This window comes from Myotis nattereri (genome assembly GCF_964212035.1).
Source record: "Myotis nattereri genome assembly, chromosome: X".
Taxonomy (NCBI): Eukaryota; Metazoa; Chordata; class Mammalia; order Chiroptera; family Vespertilionidae; genus Myotis; species Myotis nattereri.
Window position 1 is genome coordinate 7,599,963 of NC_138078.1, and position 27,234 is coordinate 7,627,196.

Consider the following 27,234-nt stretch of genomic DNA (forward strand, 5'->3'; position numbering starts at 1 on the left):
ATCTGTAAAAAAAGGCAAGGAAGGCAGCTATGCTAACCACTATACAAAAACTCATAGACACAGACAACAGTATGGTGATTACCAGAGGGAAGTGGGTGGGTGGTCATAAAGGGTAAAGGGGGTCAAATATATGGTGATAGAAAAAGATTTGATTTTTGAGTGGTGGGTACACAATGCATATACAGATAATGTATCCTAGAATTATACACTTGAAAACTATATAATTTTATTAACCAATGTCACCCCAATAAATTTAAAAAGGCAAGAAAATCAAAATTATAGCAGAGATTTATTCATAGAAGGAAAGAAAGGGGGAAAGAGGGAGGAATTAAATCACATTTTATAATATTCACATTCATCATAATCTTATTCAACCTGATTTACATGTATCTACATGATACTCAGAATGTTGACCCTTAGATAATTGAAGATAATGAGACTTCAAAAATAGCTTATTATTTTCACTCTACTTCATAGTTTTTTAAAAGTTTATACAAGTGGTAAAAATGAAAGGTTTCTGACTGTCCCTTGGTTAATGAGAACATTAAACTAACCACGAGTTTCCACTCCCTACATGTTTCTGATTCATCAGGGATTTAATCTAACTGGCTTAGCTCATTTGATGATACTGAGATGTTAGCTGCTGGGCATCTACATTAAGTACCCTGCGTACAGCAGGCAACTACCTGATTATTTCCAAGACCTTCCATGGAGAGTTGGGACTACTGGTAGAGGAGGAATCTTTGCAGTGGCTCCGGTAGATGTAGCTTATGGATGCTTTGATGACACGCTCGACCCAAGCACTTTCGGATACACAGGCGACAGAGCTGGGAAAGAGCAGGTGGGCCTAAGGAAGGAATTAAAATGGTGTGAACTTCGTGCTAGTATGGCCAGGGTTGAGTAAAGACTAGAAGAGGCGTAAACTTTCTAGAAGATTAAGAGAAGCTGCATCTGTATATGAATTAGAAAGTGAGTTAGCATACACTCAATACACCCAGGATTCTGGTTTATCCCTTAGACAGGGTCATGTTTCTTTAAGTTGAACCTCCAATGGTAATTATATTACCGATATTTAAGAATGAGGCTTACTAATATGACAAACCTATAGCCAACATCATATTCAATGGGCAAAAACTAAAACCATTTCCCATAAGAACAGGAACAAGACAGGGATGCCCACTTTCACCATTCCTGTTGGACACAGTACTGGAAGTGCTAATCATAGCAATCAGACAGGAAGAAGAAATGAAAGGCATCCGAATTGGAAAAGAAGAAGTAAAATTGTCATTATTCGCAGATGACATGATACTGTACATAGAAAACCCTAAAGACTCCATCAAAAAACTACTAGACTTAATAAATGAATTTGGCAATGTAGCAGGATACAAAATTAACACCCAGAAACCTATGGCTCTTGTATACACCAATAATGAACTCACAGAAAGAGAAACTTAAAAAAAAATCAAATCCCTTTTACCATTGCAATGACAAAAAATTAAGATACTTAGGAATAAACTTAACTAAGGAGGTAAAAGACCTATACTCAGAAAACTATAGGACACTGAAAAAAGAGATAGAGAAAGACATAAACAAATGGAAGAATATACCGTGTTCATGGATTGGTACAATCAACATCATTAAAATGTCCATACTACCCAAAGCAATTTATATACTCATTGCAATCCCCATTAAAACACCAATGGCATAATTTAAAGACCTAGAAAAAACTCTCCAAAAATTCATCTGGAATAAAAAAAAAAAAGATCCCTGCACAGCAAAAGGAACCATCAACAAAACAACAAGAAAGCCCACTGCATGGAAGAACATACTTGCCAACGTTATCTCCTATAAGGGTTTAATCTCCAAAGTTTACAGGAAGCTCGTACAACTTAACAAAAGGAAGATAAACAACCCAATCAAAAAAATGGGCAACAGACCTAAATAGACACTTTTTGAAAGAGGACATACAGAAGGCCAAGAGACATATGAAAACATGCTCAAAGTCACTAATCATCTGAGAGATGCAAATCAAAACAATAACGAGGTACCATCTCAGAATGGCTATTAGCAACAAATCAAGAAATGACAAGTGCTGGTGAGGATATGGAGAAAAAGGAACCGTCATGCACTGCTGGTGGGAATGCAGACTGGTGCAGCCACTGTGGAGAACAGTATGAACTTTCCTCAAAAAGTTAAAAATGAAACTTCCATTTGACCTAGTAATCCCACTTCTAGGAATATATCCCAAGAAATCAGAAACATAAATCAGAAAGGATATATGCACCTCTATGTTCATAGCAGTACAATTTACCATAGCTAAGATTTGGAAACAGCCTAAGTGCCCATCAGCAGATGAGTGGATTAAAAACGGTGGAATGTCTATACAATGGAATACTACGCTGCTATAAAAAAAAAGAAGGAACGTTTACCATTTATAACAGAATGGATGGACCTGGAGAACATTATGCTAAGTGAAATAAGCCAGTCAGAGAAAGATAACTATCACATGACCTCATTCATTTGTGGAATATAATGAACAACATAAACTGATGAACAAAAATAGGTCCAGAAACAAAGAAACACCAAACAGACCATCCAACATCAGAGGTTGGTTGATAAGAGATCAACCAAAGGACTTATATGCATGCATATTAGCATAACCGATGGACAGGGACACTGGGGCAGTGGGGGCTTGTCCTGGGGGGGTGGGAGTGGCCAGGGAGGGGTCGATTGGGGGAAAAGGAGACATATGTAATACTTTGAACAATAAAAAAGAAAAAAAAAAGAATGAGGCTGACCAGAGGCAAGTTGGAAATGAGGCATGTGGTCTAAAGGGAATTTGCTTTATTCATGTACCACATGTGCTAATGGGTATGAGCTGAAGAGAAAATGCAAATAGAAGCACTGGGCATGCAAGACCCTGAGACAGACCTTCAGAGCAAGGGAAAACAGCCAAGTGGATGTCAGGAGGAAACCCAGTCTATATGGTCACAGATGCTGTATCAGGAGATATGCGGGATGCCTCGAACTCAGGGTCCTCCTGTATTGCCTGGCTCTAGCTTCCGAGAAGGTGGTGGTGCCTGAGTCCTGACTCACACTTGGAGGGCCCCCGATTTTCACAAGGAGATCAGTATAAAGGACCCAACTCATTAAGACCCCATTATAACCTGATTCTTTGTCTCATGGAGTCTCATGGAGTCATCATGCCTCTGACATTGAGCAGCTATGAGTCCTAAGGGCAAGTAAACTAATGAGAGTCCAAAATATGGTTGAGTAGGATGAATGAGCTTTTCGTTGGAATACTAGTTATACAGGGGCATTTGTAACATCCCATTACTTTGTAACCTGACTCTGTCAATAAAGATGTAAATGCCCTTTTGTTATAAGTGAATACATATAGCATATAAAATCCCACCTCAGTGATGCTAGGACTTTCCACCTCCTACATGTCACATCCAATAAAAAAGAGAAGAGGGAAAAGGTAAGAAAGCCTAGAGACTAGATAGAAAGGAGAGAGAGCAGATGCACTTAAGGAAGAGAAATGAACACACAGCCATTCCTTACCTTCCCAGAGCAGGAGCACCTGCTCCACTCTGCTTTTCGGGGCCGCCAGATCAAGTGCACTTTTCCCCTGAGCATTTCTGCACTTCAGGTTAGCCCCATAGTCTACCAGCAGGTGGATGACTTCCACACTGGACTGCTTCGCTGCAGCATGGAGAGGGGTGTCCAGCCATTGGCCGTGGTCAACACTGGCTCCTTAACAAAGCAGATGGCCACGATTTAACAATAAATGTTAAATGTAGAAACACAATGAGCCTAAAATATAGTAGCTGCATAAAGACATCTTAAATACCATGACAGTTTGACAAATATTTAAAAATGTGACGTAAGCCTAGAACCTCAGCAATGCCTATTAAGACTGTTTCAAAATATTTGAAGAGCCCAGCCAGCGTGGCTCAATGGTTGAGTGTCTACCTATGGAGGTCATGGTTAAATTCCCAGTGCCCAGGTTGCAGGCTTGATTCCCAGTAGGAGGTGTGTAGGAGGCAGCCAATCAATGATTCTTTCTCATCATTGATGTCTCTATCTCTCTCTCCCTCTCTGAAATCAATAAAAATGTATTTTAAAATATTTTGATGAGAAAAGTGAATTAAAATATTTTTAGTCATTTAAAATATTTTACTTACTCTTCCATATGAACTTTGTGACATATAAAATTAAATATTTGAAACTCCTTTTACATAGAATTATTTTCTTTTTGGCAGAGAATAAAGCTGTTTATCTAGTAATTATATTATTCAGAGTTCACAAATAATATTTCGGAACTACGGAGTAGTATATGATGGCAGATAAAAAGAAAACACAAAAAATCTTGGAGAGAAAAATTCTTATTTTAAGGCTCTTACTACAATTTCCACCTTTGTGTCAATGGCCAAGTTTGGGAAATCTGTAAACAAATAATAGTTTCAAGACATTTTACTTTTCCCTAGACTCTCAGTTTCTGCACATGCCTTTTTTTATTTTTTTAAAATATATTTTATTGATTTTTTACAGAGAGGAAGGGAGAGGGATAGAGAGTTAGAAGCATCGATGAGAGAGAAACATCAATCAGCTGCCTCCTGCACACTCCCTACTGGGGATGTGCCTGCAATCAAGGTACATGCCCTTGACTGGAATCGAACCTGGGATCCTTGAGTCCGCAGGCCGACGCTCTATCCACTGAGCCAAACCGGTTTGGGCTCTGCACATGCCTTTAGAATTAAAAATATTGCCAAAACCGGTTTGGCTCAGTGGATAGAGCATTGGCCTGCGGACTGAAAGGTCCCAGGTTCGATTCCGGTCAAGGGCATGTACCTGGGTTGCGGGCACATCCCCAGTAGGAGATGTGCAGGAGGCAGCTGATTGATGTTTCTCTCTCATCGATGTTTCTAACTCTCTATCTCTCTCTCTTCCTCTCTGTAAAAAATCAATTAAATATATTTAAAAATAAATAAATAAATAATAAAAAATATTACTGCCTCAGTCAGGTGGCTCAGTTGGTTGGAGCATCGTCCAGTATACCAAAAGGTTGGGGGTTTGATCACCAGTCAGGGCGAAAAGGGAAGGCAACTGATCTATCAATGTTTCTCCCTTTCTCCCTTCCTGTCTCTCTCTAAAATAAATAAACATATTCTCAGGTGAGAATTAAAAAATCATTACTAGCCTGGGATGGTGTGGCTCAGTTGGTTAAGCATCATCGCATGCACAGAAAGGTCACCAGTTTGATTCCTGGTCAGAGCACATGCCCAGGTTGCAGGTTTGATCCCAGATCAGGGTGCATGCAGGAGGCAACTGATTGATGTTTCTCTCTCAATCAATATTTCTCTCTCTCTCTCTCTCCCTCTCCCTTCTTCTCTCTAAAAAAAATCAATAAAAACATTTTTTTTACAAATGACTAAATAAGCAGGATTGATCGTAAGTAGTCTATGGCAAATGTCTGTTGTTTTTACTATCCAGAATCTTCATGGTAACCACACTTAGATTTCCCCTGAGGAACCATCCTCATGATTACTAGTTCATATGTTGCAAATGAAGCCCAGCAACTGCAGTGTAGACTGAAATCTAGGGATAAGACAATCAGTGTTGTGTTGTATTGTATTCCCGTGGCCACCATAATTGGTTCAGACAAGGGTATGTGATTCAAAAAGAGCCAATGAAATACAATTGCTTTTTCCCCTGGGACTTAAATGGGGAAAAGACTCTTATACTCTCTTGAGACCACCAAGGAGACCCATACCAATTGAACAGAACGAATATCAGAGGAAGCGGAATTAAAAAACACAGATAATCATTCTCTGGAGTTCTGTTTTAAGCATTCAAACATCAAATGCTGCCAGATTTTGTCCAGTCTGACAAGAACTTTGTCTTGGAAGTCCATGGTTAATAGGTTCTTTTCATGACAAGATTGCTGGAAGTTACCTAATTCTAGAAGTTTCTTCACACAATCTACCCTTTGGTGGGTGCAGGCCACATACAGGGGAGTTCCAAGCTGAGGCACTTCCTGATCAATATTCACGTTATTTGCCAGCAGAATCTCCATGCACTCTCTATGACCTGGTGGAACATAAGATGAACCTCACACGAGTAAAAAAAAAAAAAAACAACAACATATATTGACTATCCACAGAATTAAAGGATTGCTTATCTGGAATGGGCTTTAGAAATAATAGATGTTTTAAGCAGGAAAAAAAATTTTGAAGATCTTAGAGACCTCCAAAACTAAACTATTAGAAAGAGAACCATGCCTATTTTTCCCCCATGTAATTCCTCTTTGCAGCCTTTGAGGTAGCTCCAACTAAACTAGGGGCTCCAAGGAGCAGAGCTGAAATCCTCTGGAATTAAGACAGCAGTTTACAAATAGAGGCTACAAGACCCAGAGGGGTAAATGACTCATCTTAGTATTACTCTGAAAAGCCAGGGCTCAAATCCAAGTCCAAGCCCTGATCCCTCTCCATTACAAATCTCTCATTCACTTCTTCATCCATGCATGCAAGGTTGGGTATGATTGCACCATGTAGTAAAAGCTCCTTATTTTGGTTAACCTGGAAGATACCTATTTAAATGTACTTTCAAATTCAAGAACTTTGTACAAGTACTCTCCTAAGAGAGTTTTCCCACTGAACTGATAAACATGGTTAATCTGCAGCATATGAATGATTTTTTCAGGAGCAAATGTTTTTTCTCTTTGAAAATTTAAATGTTTCATTTTTTTAAAATTTTATCATTCCTGATTAACTTAACCAAGATTTTCTTTACAAATAACATAAAATTAAGTTTCACCTCAAACCTGCTTGATTTATCACAAATTCTGAGTTATGTGTAAATATGCATTAAAAATGTACAGATAAGGATTCTGTGGATTCAAACTATTTACTTGTTCACATAAGTAAATATTATGCCTGGATGATAACATCAATATATCAAAGTATTGTCCCAGACTGACCAAGCTTGTTCATAGAGGTTTAAAGCTGTTAAGAATCTAGAAATAATATCTAATCAGTACCTAAACCTGGATGGTAAATATAGGACATCTAATAAACATCGTTGAATAATTCTATTCTTTTTTGCAGAAGAAACTGAGCCTAGTTTGAGTTAATGTAAGTAATCTCTGGACGTTTTAAAAAATGAATAAAGTACATAAGTCAAATGATTATCACTACTATAACAATATCTAAAAGTGAACTTGCTATTCATCGTTCCACTCTGTGGACATTGGTCCCTAACATACAGGAAAAAATATGTAGAGACATAGATACCAAGCACAACATATGTAACCATTTAAGCACTGCAGAATTATTTAAGTAATTCAAATCATTCCCAATAGTAATCTATTTTTAAATATTTAGATGAAATGCAAAGAATAGATTAATTTTTACTTCAAATCAACATTTAAAAATTTTAAAGACTTTTATATCATTTCCAAAATAGACTATTTCCCTACAACTTAAATAACTTACTTAAAGTTTGTGAAAGGGCCATCACCAGTTATTAATAAATAACTGTTTATTAAATATATATAGGACATCAAAACCATAGATACACTGAGATTTGGGTCTTTTTATTGAATTTATTGGGGTGACACTGGTTAACAAAATTATACAGGTTTCAGGTGCACAATTCCACAACACATCATCTATATACTGTATTGTGTGCTCACCACCACAAGTCAAGTCTCCATCACCATTTACTCTCCCTTATACCCTTCGCAACCTCCCTCTATCCCCCTACCCCCAGCAATCACCACATTGTTGTCCGTGTCTATGAGATTTCTCTCTCTCTTTGTTTGTTTTTTGCTCAATCCCTCCACCTCCCCGACCCAGCCCACCCCTGACAGCTGTTAGCCTGCTCTCTATCTATGAGTCTGTATCCATTTTGCGTGGTAGTTCAGTTTGTCCATTAAATTCCACATGAGTGAAATCATATGGCACTTGTCTTTCTCTGACTATTTCACTTAGCATAATGATCTCCATGTCCATCCATGCTATCTCAAAGGGTAATATTTCCTTCTTTTCTACAGCACAGTAGTATTCCATTGTGTAAATATATCAATGTTTTCTAATCCATTCATCTACTGATGGATACTTGGACACTTCCAAATTTTGGCTATTGTAAATAATCCTGCAATGGACATTGGGTCTTTTGTATCATTTAAAGCAATCTACTCCAAAACAATTACCAAGTGACATGTTTAATAAATTGTGGCAAATATTTCACTATTGCCTTTTGAAAGAAAGACTTTTATCCCCAATTATACCAGCAAAGGTCACTGTTCTACAGTGTTCTAATTTCTCCATTGTATTTTTTTTCATTTTACACTAATATATATTTTTATTTTTAAAATGTATCTTTATTATTAAAAGTATTACAGATGCTCCCCTTTTCCCTCCAGAACCCCTCCTCCCCACTCCCACCCACTCCCCATGCCTTTAAGGCATTATTGTCTGTGTTTATAGGCTATGTCAATATGCATATAAAGTCTTTGGTTAATCTCTTTCCTCCCCCACCTTCCCTCTGAGATTCCTCAATCTGTTGCGCGCTTCCATGTATCCATTTTATTTCTGATCTCAATGTAAGAGAATAATTCCACCACTGGGTAACAGAAATGTTGCTCTGTAAGTGTGACCTTTGATAAATGACCTTGGGCTTTCAATGGCATCTTGTTCATGTTTAACCTATGCATATAACTTTTAAATTCCTTAATTTTATTCTTTCCCCTCATTTCAAAAGTAATGAGGACACAGGATTCTAGAGTCAACTTCGAGGATTTCAAAGTCATGCTTTTTAATTTTGCAACTTTTTTTTTCAGTAATTAAGGACCTTAACGTCCTTAGCTCATCTAGAGTGTATTGCCTTTTGTGGACAATTACGTTTAATCTTCCATTAGAGAGACTATCGGCCTTGGCTTTCAGACACTTTCATAATTTATTATGTTAGTGGTTGATATTTTATGGGCTTGGGAGATGAGCTATTCTTTTCTAGTAAGGACAGAGACATAATCACAGTATGACTCATGGAAGTCACCTCTGCAGTCTTGACTGTACCAGTTGCCACCAAACACCAGTAAAGAGCCTCAAGAAAGGTCTGTCAAGAGAGTGTGCTCAGGAAATAGGACATTTGAGACAGAAAGCCATTCCCAGATTATAAGAAGAGCTGCTTCATGCCCCAGTGGTATTTCATGAAGATTTAGGCCAATTGAAATTGCTGCAGAATTTCTAAGCTACACATAGTATACTGGTAAAGATCTAGGTGATCCTTACCACTGATTCATGCAGACTGGAGCGAGTTCACCAATGTTTTGCATGTAATGTGATGTCTCATTTACCTCTCTTTACTGCCTCATGGATGGGGGAAGCCAGGTGCACTTCGAGCTGGGCCTTGGCTCCGAACTCCAGCAGCAGGTTGACGCATGCAGCACTGCCACTGCAGCAAGCACTGAAAAGGGGTGTGGCTCCATGAACCGTCACTGCATTGACCTAATGATGGGCAAAGAGAGATCCAGAGGATTTGCTATTTCTGTATCACCATTTCCAAGTTGCATTCCTATATATCTACCTGGAGAAACTTCCCGTGCTGGTGAATGAGTGAAGGAACTCTACATCATTACAGTATTATGTTATTTAGGCACTAGTAGCCTATCAACTCTCACCTCTATAAATAATATCCCAAATGGGGCAAAATAGGACAAAGCCTTTAAATGCATTTGTGGGTATTCCAGAAATTCTTAGGAGCCTCCTAATCATTGAGGAGCAGTCCTGTATGGTGGTTAAAAACATGGCCTACGGAACCATTAGTTTGGTCCAAATCACAGCTCTCTCTCTCTCTCTCTCTCTCTCTCTCTCTCTCTCTCCCTCCCTCCCTCCCTTCCTCCCTCCCTCCCTCTCTTATTTGTTCAGAAACCTTGGTTGGGATACTAACTTTCTGTGCCTAGGTTTCCGTACATATAAAATGGGGATCATAAAAGAATGTGCCTTCTGAGGTTATTGGGCAGATTGAACTACTCTATGTTAAACAATTGGAACATTGCCCAGTGCCCGGTAAACATTCAATAAACATTTGCAACAATAATTATTTCCACTTTTCATTAATATGGAGCTGACCTCCCTCTCAATCATGAACAAACGTGGCAGAAACCAAAAGTACTGGAGAAATCAACTAGTTTAAGGTCTCAAAATCTGTGTTTGCAAAAAAAATATCCTCAGCAACTCCCCACACTTTTCTTTCTTGCCACAAATTTCCTTCCTGGACTACCATAATCCATACAAATTACATATGCCAACAGCAACTCCTAAAGAGATCATGACGAAGCCAATGGCACAAAGAAAATAGCCATTAACATGGTGTTTATAACCATCTCCGGGGCCTTCTAGGGATGTGGGAGGCACTTGGGAATGAGCATGGCTGGGAGACATCTTTGAGTATTAGCAATAGATTGGAAAGCATATCAAGGGAACAAGGCACTCTGGTGGGGAAGCTCTGATAGAATTGAAATGCAGGACAATAAGGGCTTGATGTCAAATCATATTGCCTCAACAACTAAGCATATATGCTTGTAATAATCAGGATTCTAAATTTCCTTGTTTCAGAAACAAGAAGTATTTTGCATCAGAGCCAGGATAACCCCATTAAATTAGTAAGTTAAAGATGAGATGCTAAGATGGCAGAGACAGGCAAGGACAGGAAAACATGTGTGTTAATTTATACACTCTAGCGATTTCTAACCTATTTACATTTTTTTCTAATAAATATTTGATGGAATTGATTTGATTTGTTTTCACTAAGTATTATCCTCTTCCTGAGTCCAGGAAATCTTCTAACTAGATTTCCTATAAGTTTCTCTTTTAATTCAGGTCAGCAAATATTTATTGAGCATCTATTAGGTGCCAATGTTTTTAGAAACAAAGATAAGAAAATTGCCTCTTGTTGAATAGGTTGAATCTACAAGAGAAGACAAACACAAAAAGTGATCTTTTTTTATACAACATAAATGCTTTAGATCACTATAGGAACAGGACAAATGAGAGCATAGACGTGAGAAATATTTAGGAAGTAAAACCAGTAGGATGTTGTGATTAATTAGATGAGGAGATAGAATAAATAGGATGATTCCCAATTTGGTGCTTGGGAAACAAGGGATATGTTTCATCTGGTCTCTGAGGCTGAGAATCCAAGAGAAGGAACCAGTCCCCAAAGGAAGAATATGATAAGCACAGTTGCAGATGCACTGAGTTTGAGGTACCCATGGGACTGATAATTTTGAGGAATTTTCTACTGATGGACCAAGTTTCTCTTATTCCATCTGTCATGCTGATTTAAATGTTAAATAATATTTATTGGCTGTTTTCTCATAATATTGCCAAAGGCAAGGGACCATGTCTTACTCTTTTCTTTGTCCCCCAAAGAACTTCCCAGAATTGTACCAGCAAACACTCCTATGTTGTCTGATATTTCCCACCCACAATCTGCCTGTGACTTCAGTCATTCAACTTGAAAGGAAATGGCCTGCCCCCAACCTTGCCCTAGCCATTACAGGTGAGTGGACTAAGAGTACCTTAAGGAAATGCTACCTAATGGAAATACACAACCACTATGGCATCAGGAAAATCACTTTGCCCACAGAAAACTCTGATATTCAGTTCTACATGCAGAAACCCAACTTCCATATAAAATCTAAAGAAAATCTTTGTTAAGTGCTTAAAACATTACAGCTCATGAAGCAAAGAACTCAAAGACTTAGTTTAAAAATAAAATGATCAGGAAAACAGTATTTGGCAACTAAATGTCACTAAGATTTTCAAACGGTTTTATAATTCTATTCTGGTATCTAATTACATACAGCACCTGAATCACTCCTTGAAAAAAAATGAATTTAAAAATAAGATAAAATCAGGGGTGTATGGTAAATGGGAACATGGGCCCCTTCTCATGCTCCAACTCTCCCTCCCACTCTGTGGGAAACAAAGTGAAGGCCATCAGTAAGCAGACTGTAAGACCTTGGGAACCTAGCCAGCTCCTCAGTCAAGAAAACAACTAGCAGTTTTTATCTCCCACAGCTTGCATGTAAAAACACTCCCCTCCTCCTGCATGCCCTATTTTTCTCTGGTTTCTGTACTGGGTGGTGATGAAACAATAGCCCCTCTGCCCCCACCTCCTCACCCCCACCCCCTGCTTCTGTGCAGCCCATCCGCAGGCCGGATGGAATTTATTGGTTCAACCACTGGTGGCAAGTAAGTCCTAATAAACCCATGTGTTTCACAGCCAGTCCTCTGGATTATTTCTTTGGGAATCCAAGAACAATACAATGAGGTTTTCGGGACCTTAGCACTGTGCATAACAAGGGGGAACACTTCATAAATTATATAAATGTCTAACCACTATGCACACACCTGAAACTAATATAAAATAATATTAAATGTCAACTCTAATAGAAAAATATTGTTTAATTATACAATTAAAAAATAAGATGTTAATTTTGTAGTTTTTTTCACTGTACTATTTAGTAAAAGCTCATTCACTTTAATAATTTTGCTCAAAAAGTAGTTGTTGGTTTAGGGTTTTGAAGTAAAGGTGGGTTTCTTTGTTGTTCTTTTAAAATATGTTCTTTCCAGTGTTTTACAATAAATTTTCCAAGATCAGTTTTCAAATTACTTTAGTTCAAGTCGATTTTTCAAAAGGCAACATAACAATTTTGAGATTCCTGTGAATTACCTCATCTGAATGTTCACACATGGACATAGAGGCTGAAGAGAGTATCAAGCAGGGTGTCTTCTTGATCATGTAGAAATATAGATCAAGATGGGGACAGACCTGCACACCCACAGCAGGTAAGCAGTCTGGAAAGTCATGTCTCAGACAGTAGTGCCTGCACTTAGGTAGACAGACCTGCGAGGCGGGAGCGGTACGCACCTTTGCACCATTTTCCAATAAGGCTTTAGCACAGGCAACATGACCTCCAAGGCACGCCTCATGGAGGGAAGAGACCCGGTTAATTGTCACGAGGTTCACATTGACACCCTAAAATTTGGAGAGAAGTGGGTTAAAGGTTGCATTAGCAATAGCAATGAAAGCAGTGTTGTTGGACATGTTCTTATTGGCCTATGGGATAATACAGAAAGGAGAAGAGGCCATGACCAAGGAATCTAAATATGGTATTGGGGGCCTTGAATTCATTTATTCACCAAATGCTAATTCAGCATTCTGTTTATGACACAGATCTCTCTCCCTCAAGAGCCTAGTGGAGAAACAGAAATCGAGGGGAAAGCAGAAATATATTGCTATACAGGATGCATGTTCATATTTCAATTGGGAGCACAGGGTATATCCTTGAATCTGGCTTGGAGAGTAAAAGAAACCTTCACATATGAAGTAGTATTTAACTGAGACTTGAAGCATAAAAAATTTCAAGCAAGGAAGGAGAGAGAGAGAGAGAGAGAGAGAGAGAGAGAGAGAGAGAGAGAGAGAAGTTGACCCTTAAACAATGCAGCAAGTAAGGACCCCAACCCCACGCAGTCAAAAAATCTGTCTATAACTTGACTCCCCCAAAACTTAACTATTAATAGCCCATTATTGGCCGGAAGCCTGATAACATAGTTGATTAACACATACTTTGTATGTTGTATGTATTGTATCCTGTATTCTTACGATAAAGTAAGCTAGAGAAAAGAAAATGTTATTAAGGAAATGATAAGGAAGAGAAAATACACTTAGAGTACTGTAATCAGATTGGGAACAGAAAGATGACCCCCTACTTAAGAGTAGAAAGTAAAGTTGGTGGTGCTTCCAGGACTCATATGCCACAACTCCACTGAGTCCGGAAGTCTTCAGTACCAGGGTTGGGGGCCAAGGGTTTGTCCTAGCCCATCTCCTCACCCAGCTCCCAGCAGCTATGCCCAGGCCTAACACACAAACCCTTCCATACTGCCGTGCTCACCTTCCTCGTCTTGGAGTCCAGGTGACAGAGGACAGGATCAGCCAGCTGCTGCCCAACTCTGACTTCATGCCCTGATTTTAACTTGGCCCTTACCATTTCCCCCCAGGATTACCACTTTCTATATGTGAAAAGAATTAGGTCCTTGGCTGATCCTTCCCAGCTGAGTTGTTTTTGATCCCCTGCCTTGTAACTGACCTGCTGAATGCTTCCCAACCCTGGTGCATGACCCTGAACCCAAACCCCAAGCGAAGTCCCCACCACCTCTTGACAGACCTCCATGGTGCTGCCTGTCCCTTTCCACTATTGCCTATCCCTTCATCTTAGGGGTTCTCTGTGCCGCCTTAGTCCTGCCCATTTTCATGTCCTGAATATGATATCATTACTCCAGGGCTGTGCTATAGATTTCAAGTTGAGCATCAAATACAACTTTAAAAGTCCCTTTTCCTTTTCCCATATTATCTTTTCAAGAAAAGAAAAACAGACTAGTCCACAAGGTGGCAGCTATGTGCTAGAAAAAAACAAACAAACGGATCAGTGCAAACTCAAAATCCCTGAAATTATAGAAATGTAATGCTGAGCAGGCCTGAAAGAACATTGAGAGTCAATCACCTTCACCATGCATGAGAAATTGGAGAAGCAGAAAGTTAAAATTATTAGCAAGACTTGAGGCTCCCCAGCTGGCGGTGACAGTGGTGTGAATATGTGGAGCTCCTGATTCTTAGTTGAATGTTTTACAGAACACCACACTATCTTAATGTAAAATAAAATTGAGTAATACACTTTGGCTAGTGAGTAAAAGCAAGGAAGTGATGTGTACTGAGGAAAAATTGAACTTCTCTATGAACAATGCTCCCTAACATGTTTAAGCACACTATAGAAACCAACATGCTTATGAAGTATAGTTAAAAATAAAGACATGCTCAGTGCAACATGGGATCCTGGATTGGCTCCTGGAAGAGAAAATATACACTAATGGGGAAAACTGGTGTTAATCTAAATAGTCTGTAGTTTAGCTGATGGCATTGGATCAATGTTGATTTCTTATTTTTGACTAAAGTACCACGGCTATGTAAGATGTTATGTAAGATGTTAACACTAGGGAAAGTTGAGTGAAGGGTATTTGGGAACTCACTGTACTATCTTTGCAATACTTCTTAAAAATCATTCCAGCCCTAGCCAGTTTGGCTCAGCAGTTAGAGTGTGGGCCCTTGGACTGAAGGGTCTTGGGTTTGATTCCAGTCATGAGCACATACCTCGGTTGCAGGCTTGATCCCCTGTCCCAGTCAGGGCATGTGTGGGAGACAACCAATTGATGTGCTTCTCTCACATCAATGTTTCTCTCTGTGTGTGTCTCTACCCCTCCCTTCCATTCTCTTTCTTAAAAAATCAATGGAAAAAATATCCTCAGGTGAGGATTAACAAAAATAAATAAATAAATAAATAAATAAATAAATAAATAAATAAATAAATCCAAAAATAAGTTTATTAACAATACTAATAAAAGTATTAAAGTGGGAGCCTGAGAGAAAGAAGGTAGATATAAAACTTTTTTTACTGTAGACCTTTCTTATATCATTTTAATTTTGTACTATGTGAATATATTACACATTAAAATAATCAAATCAAATATAAAGTGCTTAAAAATAAATAAGCAAGTGATAAGATGAAGTATAAAGCCCATTTGATAATTACAGGCAGTTTGCTTTTTGCCTCTACTTTCTTAAGAACTAACACAACTCATAAAGGAAAGAACAAAAAAGGCACATACGTGCACACACACACACACACACACACAACACTGTGCCCAGCTGTTTAAATTTAAAATGGTAAGGAAGCCAGGTTTGGTGTTAGCTAGAATGTGAAAAAAAAGATTAAATGACTGGCCTTCTCTGTACACACACAGATGCTAAAACAAACAAAGCAAATGGAGCGTACACACTTTCACTCATTTCACAAATATTTACAAGGACGCTATTCATTGTTCAAGGGATACAGTCATAGATAAAGTAGCCTTAATAACTAAGACTTTAATAATTCTTCCCAAAGGAGAAGATTTACACGATTGTCAATCTATTTTAATGTTTGCTCTTGAAGTAGTGGTATATTGCTGGGGTGGGCAGCCTCTAAGATGGATCCCAGTGATCCCTGATTCTAGTACTGGCTCACTTGCATTATCCCTTGAGTGTGGGCTGGATTTACTGACTCACATCCAATGAAGAAAATATGGCAGAAGTAATGAGATGTCACATTGGACCTCCTTCTTAGATACTCTCGTGCTCTCTCCAAGGGATGCCAGCTGCCACCTCATCATGCAGGCATCCCACGGAGAGGCCCACGTGGCAAGGAATTGAAGCTGACCAGCAACCACATGAGTGAGGTTGGAAACAGATCCTTCCCTGGTTGAGCTATGAGATAACTGCAGCCCTGGCTGAAACTTCACAGCTTGCGAAAGGCTCACAGCCAGAACCACCCAGCTAAGCTGCTCCTTGGCCAACAGAAACTGTGAAAATCTGTGTATGTTGTTTTCAGCTCCCATGCTTTGAGGTAATTTGGTACACAGCAATAGCTGACTAATGCAACTTCAGGGCTGCTGCTACTAAGGCACATGGGAGAATTTAAGGTGAGTTAGTGCAACATAAATTTGAGGGCATCCCCCATCAGCTTCACAGGGAAACTTCCTATGAGATAAGAAGAAGGCCCAGAAGGGGAAGGATGGAACTGGGCAGAAAATGAGCCAGTTTCCCAAGAATAGAGAGGCAGGAGAAACAAAAAGTGAGCTGTATGAGGATACATACCCCTGAAATGGCTGTGCTGGGACCCAGCAAGCAAACCCCCTGCTACAGACAAAGCTGATAAAGAAGGATGTTTGCTTATAGCATAAGCCCGAAGGATCCAGTCTTCAGTTTACTTACCTGTGCAATTAACGTTTTAAGGGCCAGTAAGCGCCCCTGGGCTGCAGCTTCATGAAGTGGGGATCGATCAGCCCAGCAGTCTGAAACACAAATCAAACTCAGTGTCAAGGTCTGGAGTCTTCTTCCTGCAGCTCATTCATGCTGCCCACCCACTGTGAAAGGAGGTTTAGGGGAAGAGGAGGAAAGTTTGTAGCAAGCAGCAGGCTCTCTTGTCAGTCACTTTCAGGGTGACAAGCCACTGAGTGTATAGTCCATTAGTTTGTTGGTGGGTGCAGAGGGAGAGCACAAACTCTCTCTGGCTTTTGGGGGGGGGCAGTTTTATCAAGCAATAGATGTAGTCTAGTGCTTGAATCAATAGTTTTAAATAAAGCAAATTGAAGGGCCAAGCTGGACAATGAGCTTCCTCAGTTTCATCTTTCCCCTGCCTCTCACCCTTACCTCTACCCTAAAGACTCAACAGCTTATCATGTACCATGAAGGAGATTCTAGTAGGTCAGGGGAAATGGTCTTGTTCTAAATTCCTTAGGTAATAGTCTGTTTCATTTTTGGAATGAAGCATATCTATCATCATAATGCAGGATGTCCTTTTTTTCAGGTGACGTAAGTTTTTCCCTAAACAGCTTTGTTGGGGGCAGTTGACTGTAATGGCTAAGCTTGGGGCCAGTGGAGCCACACTGCCTGGGTTAAAGTTCTACCTTAACCACTTTCTCTGCCAAAATGGGCAAGTTACTAAAATTATTTGAGCCTCAATTTCCTGATCTAAAAAATGAGGGTATAGTAGTCTAATATTTAGCAAGTGTTCTGGTCTCTCAGTAGGCCGATAATATACACCCATGATGGTATATTCTCAAAACAATTTACTAATAAGTACATATGGTAAGATAGTGCTCTAGAGAACAGCTTCAGAATTGCCTTAGAAACATATTTCTCTTGTAATTGCTCATCAGCAAACAAGACTAACCAGCTTACATGTGCATTTACGATGTAACCCTCTATTAAACATGCTAAAGGGCAATCAATCATCTATTGCAGAAGAAAACCTATTCTGGTTTGCAAAATGTGGGCATTCTTCAAATTATAACTCTGCTCTTCAAACACTGAGTAGCAGGTAATAAAAATTTGGGTTTAACACAAAGGGTCCATCTTATCAACCTTTCCTAGGTGATCCTGATGGTGTCGGGAGGGCAATGAGGGGATAAGCACACATATGTAATACCTTAATCAATAAAGAAAAAAAAGAATTAAAGAAAGAAAATAAAAGAATTCTGGTTTCCCAATACCTGCAACCTTGGCAGAAACAATGCCACCAAAGATGGAATGAATGTGACTTTGAGGCCTCAGAGACAAAGTAAGCTTTTCCAATTGATGAGAAGCAGGGCTATAAACAGTTCAGTAAGCTTTCTTCGTAGGTTGAAACTCAGTTTTTATCTCTTTTAACCCTTTAGGGTATAAATAGAAGGAAAGCTAGAATGAACTCTACAGGGTTGGATTGAAATTGTAGTAATTGGTATGAAAACGTGACTGTGTGTGTGTGTGTGTGTGTGTGTGATTATATGTGTGTGTTTATAGATGTGTGTTATAGGGCTCCTTGGAGAAATGGCTGATTCCAGGGCTGAACCAGGAAAAATGCAAGATGGGCCTCAAATACCTTTCCAGAAAGTATGGAAGTGCTCAATTAATGATGGGATATGTCAAAAAGACACAGAAGCTTGAAGGGGCTTCCACTAGACAAATATGGAATGATATGAACATCAAAATAAATAGTGAAACTAAGTGATACTTAGTGATACTAAGAGATTAAATAATAATTTAATTCCTATTAATAAAATAGGAATCTATAAGTCCTCATTAATTTATTATATCAATTATATAATTTATTATATGAATATTATATCAATTATATAATTTATTATATAAATATATTATATCAATTGCAAGAAGAGAAAGTTATTTCTTAGAGTAAAATTCCAACTCATAAATGTAGAAGAAATAATAGAATCTGCCTCAAATTATCTCCCCATAAAATAATTACCAGTTATAAAAGGACAGAGGTAATCTTACAGTAAAACAAAATTGTGGAAAGCACCCTACCTAGGGGATTGAAGTTAACATCAGAAATGATGGAAACAAATTGGCTGTGTGCCATCTGATGGAACACAATGAGCGACATCATGTACCATGGCAGGAATGCAGTGGAAAGAACACAGCATGGCTCTGTGATATTCCTGCTGAAAAACACATAACCAGAATCTAATAGGAACACTGTGAACCAACACAAACTGGGGGACATTCTACAAAATAACTGGCCTGTAACCAGTCCGAAGAGGAACTGACAGAATGTTCCAGACTGAAGGAGGCTAATGAGACGCAACTTCAAAAGGCAAGATATGTACCTGGATTAGAGCTTTTTGTTATCAGGGACATTAGGACAGTTGGGAAAACATTAATAGGGTCTCTGTGTGAAGTGGGAAATCTTTGTACCACTCGTAACTTTTCTGTCATTTTGAAATAAGTTTCAAAACAAAAAAGTGTGTGTGTGAGTATATAATATGTTATATATAAATAAAATCACTAGTGTTTCCATACTCCACATATGTGTAATGCTTTTATAAAACACAAAAACAAAACAAAACAACAACCAAAAAAACCAGCCCAACAGGTGTGGCTCAGTGGTTGAGCATCGACCCAGGAGATCAGGGTTCGATTCCTGGTTAGGGCACATTACCAGGCGTGCAGGAGGCAGCTGGTTGATGTTTTTTCTCTCTCTCCCTTCTTCTCTCCCTCTCTCTCTAACAATCAATAAAAAAATCATATTTAAAATCTACTTTGAAAAAAAAGATATAATTGTTTGCATCTCCACTTGTTCCTGAGTTAATTAAAAGGTAATGAATGGCCCTGGCTTGTGTGCTCAATGGTTAGAGCATCGGCCTGCACTGAAGGGTCTTGGATTTGATTCCTGGTCAAGGGTACTACCTGCGTTACAGGTTCGATCCCCACCCTGGTCGGGGTACATGTGGGAGTCAACAAATTGATGTGTCTCTCTCGCATTGATGTTTCTCTCTCTTCCTCTCTCTCTCTCCCTTCCTCCTTCCCACCACTATCTCTAAAAATTAATGGAAAAAAAATAGGTGAGGATTAACAACAAAATAAAAAAGTTAATGAGTGGAGTATTTTTAAATCTCTTGGACATTTACTATTTGCATAAACTGAGAATGAGATAATGTATGCATCCTTAATTGGTCAGTTTTGGTTTTCTTCTAACACATCTCCATATCATCAATATGAAGCATACTTCATACATGTTACACGTTGCCCTCTAGCCTAACTGCTCTTGGAAATGGACACCGACACTAGGGTTTCGAGGACAGTCTTCACCCCTGGACGGTAACACAGCACCCTGACCAATGAAAGAAGCAAACCCACCGCCATTGGTTATTCTTTTGTTCTAACAATACCCAGTCAACCACAGTCACCTAAAGGTACTCTAATATTTGATTCAAAAATGAAAATAAGATTTAAGTGGTAAGTCACTATTATTAACTTAGGATATCAACATAAAATGGCTTTGTTATTTGTAAAACTTGCCTTCAAATGGGCTGTGGTGTCGTCCCCATTCCTGGGAAGCAGAAACCATTGCATCTTATTTCTAATGACTTTGCTACTTATCAGTCCCATAAGACCCGCTCTGTGCACAAAACCTAGAGAGTTCTCACAAACCTAACATTGACTGAAGAAAGCCAGGCACAAAAGAGCATGTGTAGTGTGATTCCTTTCTATAAAGTACACAAAAGGGCCAAACTCACCTTGGGTGTCAGGATTGCAAAGTACCCTGAGGAGGGGCAGGGGCTGAGTGGAAGAGGGCCTGGTGCGGACCATGCTGATAATATGCAAGTTCTTGCTCTGGGGAGGTGGTACAGCTGATTGTGTCTGCTTTGTGAAAATTCGTCCAACTGTTCACTTAGGATTTGTGCACTTGTCTGTATTTACATCCGACTTCAATGCAGAGATTTTAAAATGACCAGTTTTTAAATGACCAGCTGGGGTACATGTGGGAGTCAACAAATTGATGTGTCTCTCTCGCATTGATGTTTCTCTCTCTTCCTCTCTCTCTCTCTCCCTTCCTCCTTCCCACCACTATCTCTAAAAATTAATGGAAAAAAACTAGGTGAGGATTAACAACAAAATAAAAAAGTTCATGAGTGGAGTATTTTTAAATCTCCTCTGCCAGCTCCCAGGCAGGGTATGGCCCTCTCTGGAGCCCCAGCAGCGGGAGGCAGAAAATCAACATGTTCTCAAATATGTCTGTACTTTATTCTTCTAGGTGCCAGCGCATCTGGCATCTTAGGAGTAGGGAGAACTGAGGGACAGAGAAGATGTCTTCCCAATTAACAAAGAATAGGCTGGTCCTTCTCACTGGGCCTCAACAGAAGGCCTCAACCCCAGGCTCCTTTCCTATGTATTGGCATTTGACCACCTCTCCTAGAGTCCACCGTCAATGCAGCATCCTCTGATGCCTCTTACTCCCACTCCGTGCTTTTGAGGTTGTGGCAAGCCTGTGGGGCCATCACCCATGCCATCAAGAAAAAAAGAATAGCAGGTTTTCCTAGGTTTCTCTCTCATCCACCACTGCTTTCCAACTCTATTCCCCTAGTTGGGTAGGACAGGGGTAGTTCAGTGAGTTATTTAAGCAAACTTCTGAGAGTAAAATACCAGGCTCCCTCCTGGAGCTGGCATCCTTTGGCTTTCAAGAGAGGAGGGAAGAGCCTGTGTCATGAACTGGGACACCCCCAAATGCACAACAATTCCCTTGGCCCCCATGAAGAGATTTCACTTCTAATAAGTGGGAGAAATACGACTAAAATCCACAGTTTGAGATTTCAGAACATACCCTATTCTGGTTTTAAGAACCACTGGTCTTTAAATTCTGCCTGTCCTCATGATAGACTGACTTGTCTGGAGTGCTTTGCTAATACCCACCTTCTCTCTATAGATAATGTGAATTAAACCAATCGTATCATCTTAAATGTAGAAATAACTTTTGTTTCCAAACTGGAAACAAAACCACTCTCAAAGAAGTCACCTTTCCAATCACATTGTTCTCCAGCAATTGCTCAAATCTTGAAGAGTTCTCTCACAAAACCCTTTTCCAGAAAACTCTGCCAAGGTGGGCTCTCTTGCTTTCTAACTCTTATTCCCAATACTCAGTCTCTCACTCTTATCATTCCTGTTTTGCAAATTGGAGCTAATTGTGAGAAATTAAGGATAAAAGTTATTTGGCAGCTAGGGAGTTTTTCCATTCCTTTCAGGAAATATGCAACCACGCTCTCCAAATAAATGAATGCTTAAGTAGGAATCAGTCACTCTCTTCTAAGACAGTCTATTTTTACTTATTTGGCAGAATGCCTGCATCACAGGGCTGCAAGCATGTTATGAGGATAGTTTACTCTACAGACATGTTTACTTGTTCCTGACGAGGCGTACGGAAAATGTTCAAGTACTTTTTCACTCCCCCCCTTTGACTTTTTCTCAGAATATGATTTATATCTCTACTTCCAAGACTCTGAATAACAATTTCATGACAAATTTCAAAACCATAGATTTCAATAACAAAATGGGTTCAGATGGAATACAGTTGCCTGAGTTTCAAGTGTTCAAGATAAAAATCAATTATTATATTTGAAAGTTTTTGCAAAAATTCCAACAAGTACTTGAGATTACTGGTTGTGTGTGTGTGTGTGTGTGTGTGTGTAGGTTAATCCTCACCCAAGGATATTTTCCCATTGACTTCTAGAGAGTGGAAAGGAGAGGGAGAGACAGAGAAACATAGATATAAGAGAGACACATCAATTGGTTGCCTCCTGCATGTGCCCCGAATGGAGCCTGGATAGAGCCTGCAACCAAGGTGCATGCCCTTGACCAGAATCAAACACAGGACCCTTCAGTCTGCAGGCCACTCTATCCACTGAGCCAAACCAGCTAGGGCTGGCTTGTTATTTTTTTTAAAAAATATAACCATCTGGTTATAATATCTAGTTCACATGAAACAATCTTTATTCCCTTTAGTCAAGACCCAAAATCATATGAAGTAATATCTTCTCCTGCAGCATTTATCAAAGGAAAGAAAATCCTAAAGGAATTTCAATTTTGAACCAAAATATAGGCAAGGGCCTAGTGAAATTAATGATATTTTAAGCAACACAAAAGTAAATATAGCCCTAACCGGTTTGGCTCAGTGGATAGAGAGTCGGCCCATGGACTGAAAGGTCCCAGGTTTGATTCCACTCAAGGGCATGTACCTTGGTTGTGGGCACATCCCCAGTAGGGGGTGTGCAGGAGGCAGCTGATCAATGTTTCTCTCTCATCGATGTTTCTAGCTCTCTATCCCTCTCTGTAAAAAAATCAATAAAATATATTTTTTAAAAGGTAATTATAAAAAAACCATATAGTAAATTTCCTGAGATACCTAAGATATTATAATATAATTGAGTTTAAATGCACTCTCTTTAGAATACTCAGCTCTGGTCAGGAGGTGAACCACAGTCAATGAACATCTTTTTGTAGTGTGTTAGAAAGAAGTTTCCTTTGAACCTATTAGGAACAGGCAAGCTGAGTTAGGTGACAGGTGGGGAGGCAGAGTCCCTACTGAGGACTGGTTGTCCCAACTTGGGAAAGCCAGCAGGCACCTGTGATATGTAATCACTCAATGGTGGTTGAGCCAAGGCTGAGGAAACAAGAATAGAAAGCTAGATAGAAGATAATGTAAGAATGTACCAAATGCAGGAAAATCCTGTCCAAATGGGAAAAATGAGAAAAAAGAGTCAGATTGATGAGTCTGGCCGAGGCATGGCCATCAAATCAAGGTCAGTCCTTTAAATTTAGAACAAGGACAACTAATTTTAAGATTAACACTTAGAATATAATCAATATTTTAGCTCAAAACAGCCCTTTGAAAAAACAAAAAGTACAATAATTGTATAATATCTGATCTACCATTATAAAAAAAAACAACCCAAATTCTAAAAAGCAAGTTTCCCCAAGGTTGACCCAAACTCCTTTGGCAGCAGAACATGGCCAAGACTCAGGTTAAGCAACTTATTTTTATATTTTTACTTGGTGTGAATATTTATATGTTCACTATAGAAATATCAAAATGTTTGACTATGGGAGGCAGCTCCAGGCCCTGCTGGGAGTGCTATGTAATATACACTATACACTCTATGTAATCTTTCTAGTATCCACCCCCCCCAAACTCCTGAATCCTATCTGGTCCAAGGGTTGTGAAAACACATTATCAACCTGTATCTATACTTTATTTTTATCAACTTTGATGATCAAGGTGCTGGACTTAAATACAGCTCCAATTCTGGCCAAATTAGCAAATGTTGAAAAATCATGCGCCACATCTCTCCGGAAAAAGACAGTACCTGAGGAAAATCTATGGGCTGAAGGTGCGATCCAGTGACCTGTCTGGTGCTCTAGATGTAATGTCAAGGGCCAATGACAATGTTTCAAAATATATATATGACAAACTACACAAAGCAGCCTGACAAGAGCAAAGTAAAATAAGCAACCACAGCTTAACTCAATCCTGACGAGTTATATACAAATGTAATAACTTAAACCATAAAGACATTGAATGATGTATTCCAGAATAAGAAATAAAAATAACTTTCCCCAAAAGATTTTACAAAGGAAAAAAAAGATATTTAATAAGAGAGATGATGCATGGTGCTGTTTCCAAAAGAAAGAATGCCAGCACCTACGACAGGTTCAACTGTGTCCTGGCTGAGTTTTTTCCTGCCCTCCCTTGTTTTTGACAGCAATTATGATAATGTACAGGAACATAATATGCGATTGAAATAAAAACATGTAACCTTCCTCAGACTTTGCTAATTTAATTAGCTAACTTACTAATTAAATGTTACATATTTTCCCAACAAACATTAGACCAATGAACAGCAAAGGCAATTTCAGGTTCAAGTTGAACCCTAACACAAAATTTTGTTCTTAATTTTTAAGTGTCAAGCATCTGACTGTTAACAATGTCAACAGAAAACACACTGTTAGACTTTTGCAAAAACCACTGTTTCTAGCATGTTACTACCTGTATTATTATAGAAAGCCTTATTTTACCAAATATGGGTATACTCTCTACTATGTTCATAAGTGCCCGTGTGCGTGCACAGTGCACACATCCACGCACGGGCGTGCGCGCGCATGAACACACACACACATATATATAACCTCCCTCAGACTTTATAGGGATATAGATATAGATATAGATATAGATATAGATATATATGAAGGAAATTAAACTGATAAATAAACATGCACTCTCCTCTCTGCTGTCTCTGGTTAATGATAACTGAAAAATACAGTTTTAAACACTATGCTACTTACAAATTAAATGAATATAATCCTAGGACCTTGAACAAATATATTTCAGCTAAAGAATAAATGAGCTCAATTGAAGAGGTTTATTTTGTGGCCCCAGACTTAAACCATACTTATATAGATTCTGTTATAAAACCCTTCTAAGAGTGTACTCAATTAAGGGTCACAAGGACAAAAATAATGCACACAAGCAACAGAAAACATTTTAGCGCTCTTACCAACAATGACTTTGTTGGACTTTAACTAATTTAAACCATGAGGATGATGTATCTATGAGAACATCAAAACTGTTACTGAAACGTTTAAACAGCCCCTGCCCAGATTTACAAATTAAATTACAAAAATAGCTTTTTCAGATCATGCTAAGCTTGAAACTAAAGGGAGTTTAAGTAACATACCTCCCTGAAATGTGTGACAAATGTAATCCCCAAAAGAAACCTCTTTCCACACTCCGGGCCTTCTGACACTTCCTGAAACGTCAACATTCTTCTCATTTTCCCCAGTTAATTGAAGCATTCTGATGCTTCGTCTTTGGAGGTCTTATTTCCTTGGATAAGACTGCTGTTATCTAATGTCTTCAAAGTCATCTAGTGTATTCTAATCACAAAGCGTCGGTCTATTTTGAACGAGAACCCTAGATGCAAATAGAAATGGATACTAGATAAAGACTGATGTAATCCTGGAACCCTACGAACACTAAAAACACATAGGGAAATTCCATACTGTTTATGAATAAATACTATTCTATTCAGTGAGGATCCTGGCAGTGACGAGGATGTCTGATTCATTTCCTTTTGTAGCATCTCACTACAATTAAGTGGGTCATTACACTAAGTTCTACAAAGCAGGAGACTTCAAAATGTTTTACTTGGATGTTGGCATTGCATATAATAACCTTTGTTTGCAGTGCTTTGCACGGTACTGAGTATAAATGGGTTTAGTAAAAGGTTTTTCCTTACAGTGACAAGTGGCTAATCAATTCGGATTGCAAATGACAACACCAAAATAAATACAGCTTGCCACATTTGCTGCTTTAAATCAAATTTCTTTGTCCTGAGGAAACTCAGGTTTGTTAAAGTGCATTGTTAAAATTTGATTAAAAATATTAAAGACAATAATCCTAGATAAGTAACTCTTTAGGTTAGTAGAAATAAGTTTTCTCAAAATACTTTTAGAAAGCCACTACTTTAATTATTTCTTAAGTAGTAACTCTTAATTGAAGAACTAACTTGCAAAAACTAAAGCTGAAAATCCTTCACCACTGGTGTAGTCAACACCATTTGCAACTTTAAATAATATATACTAATATATATATATTTTAAATGACCCACTCAAAGCCAAAGTATAAATAAAGTCTGCCTTCTAGAAATATGTATATGAGTTATCTGGGAGGTTTTTTAAAAAAAAATGTGTACTGCGACTCAAGACTGTATTCCCATGCATCAGCTCTTTAACAAATGCTGTAGTTTTTTACCTGATATTCCACCATAGATCTCTTCAGCTATCCTAGCTGCTTCTTTTCTATTTCCTTTGACGACATAGAAATGGGTTAGGAGAGCCAAAAAAACTTTAATTAAAAGCTTGAAGAAAAGAAAAGTAGCAAACATGGTAATAAAAATGTTTTTAAAGCCATAGAAAAGAGAACCATCTTCCATTTTGGCTTACACTCTGCACAGGTTCTTGGGACTGCAAAATTTCACTGAGTTGTAATTGGTATCATATGACATCTATTTTAAACCTTCTGGCCCTCAGTGTCCTGTCACGGAGAACTCCGTTTGTAGGTTCTAAGCTAACTGTGATTTGGCAACTTCATGTTCTGACATTCACAGCAAGGTTAAATAAACTTCCTTCCAACCAGAAACAGCCGTTAATTCTAGACCTGCATTCCTCAGTGCTATCTAACAAACAGGATTCACATGCAAACCATTTTTATTCCTAAATCCCAATTTTTGCTATATTATG

General features: G+C 38.7%; 1 protein-coding gene across 2 annotated transcripts; it reads right to left on the reverse strand.

Moving 5' to 3' along the window:
• On the reverse strand, positions 1-27,227 carry ASB11 (ankyrin repeat and SOCS box containing 11). 2 transcript variants are annotated; one of them, XM_081081202.1, is made up of 8 exons: positions 26,747-27,227; positions 25,671-25,906; positions 16,879-16,958; positions 12,943-13,050; positions 9,362-9,512; positions 5,959-6,093; positions 3,565-3,756; positions 1-847 (listed from the first exon to the last, which is right to left on the reverse strand). In XM_081081202.1, exons 2-8 carry the CDS (start codon positions 25,786-25,788, stop codon positions 723-725), a joined length of 909 nt encoding a protein of 302 aa, XP_080937328.1. In that variant the 5' UTR covers positions 25,789-25,906; positions 26,747-27,227; the 3' UTR covers positions 1-722. The 2 variants fall into 2 exon arrangements, with proteins under 2 accessions (XP_080937328.1, XP_080937329.1); XM_081081203.1 differs by lacking the exon at positions 25,671-25,906 and having other exon boundaries at positions 26,747-26,999.
• Between the last annotated feature and the right edge of the window lie 7 nt (positions 27,228-27,234).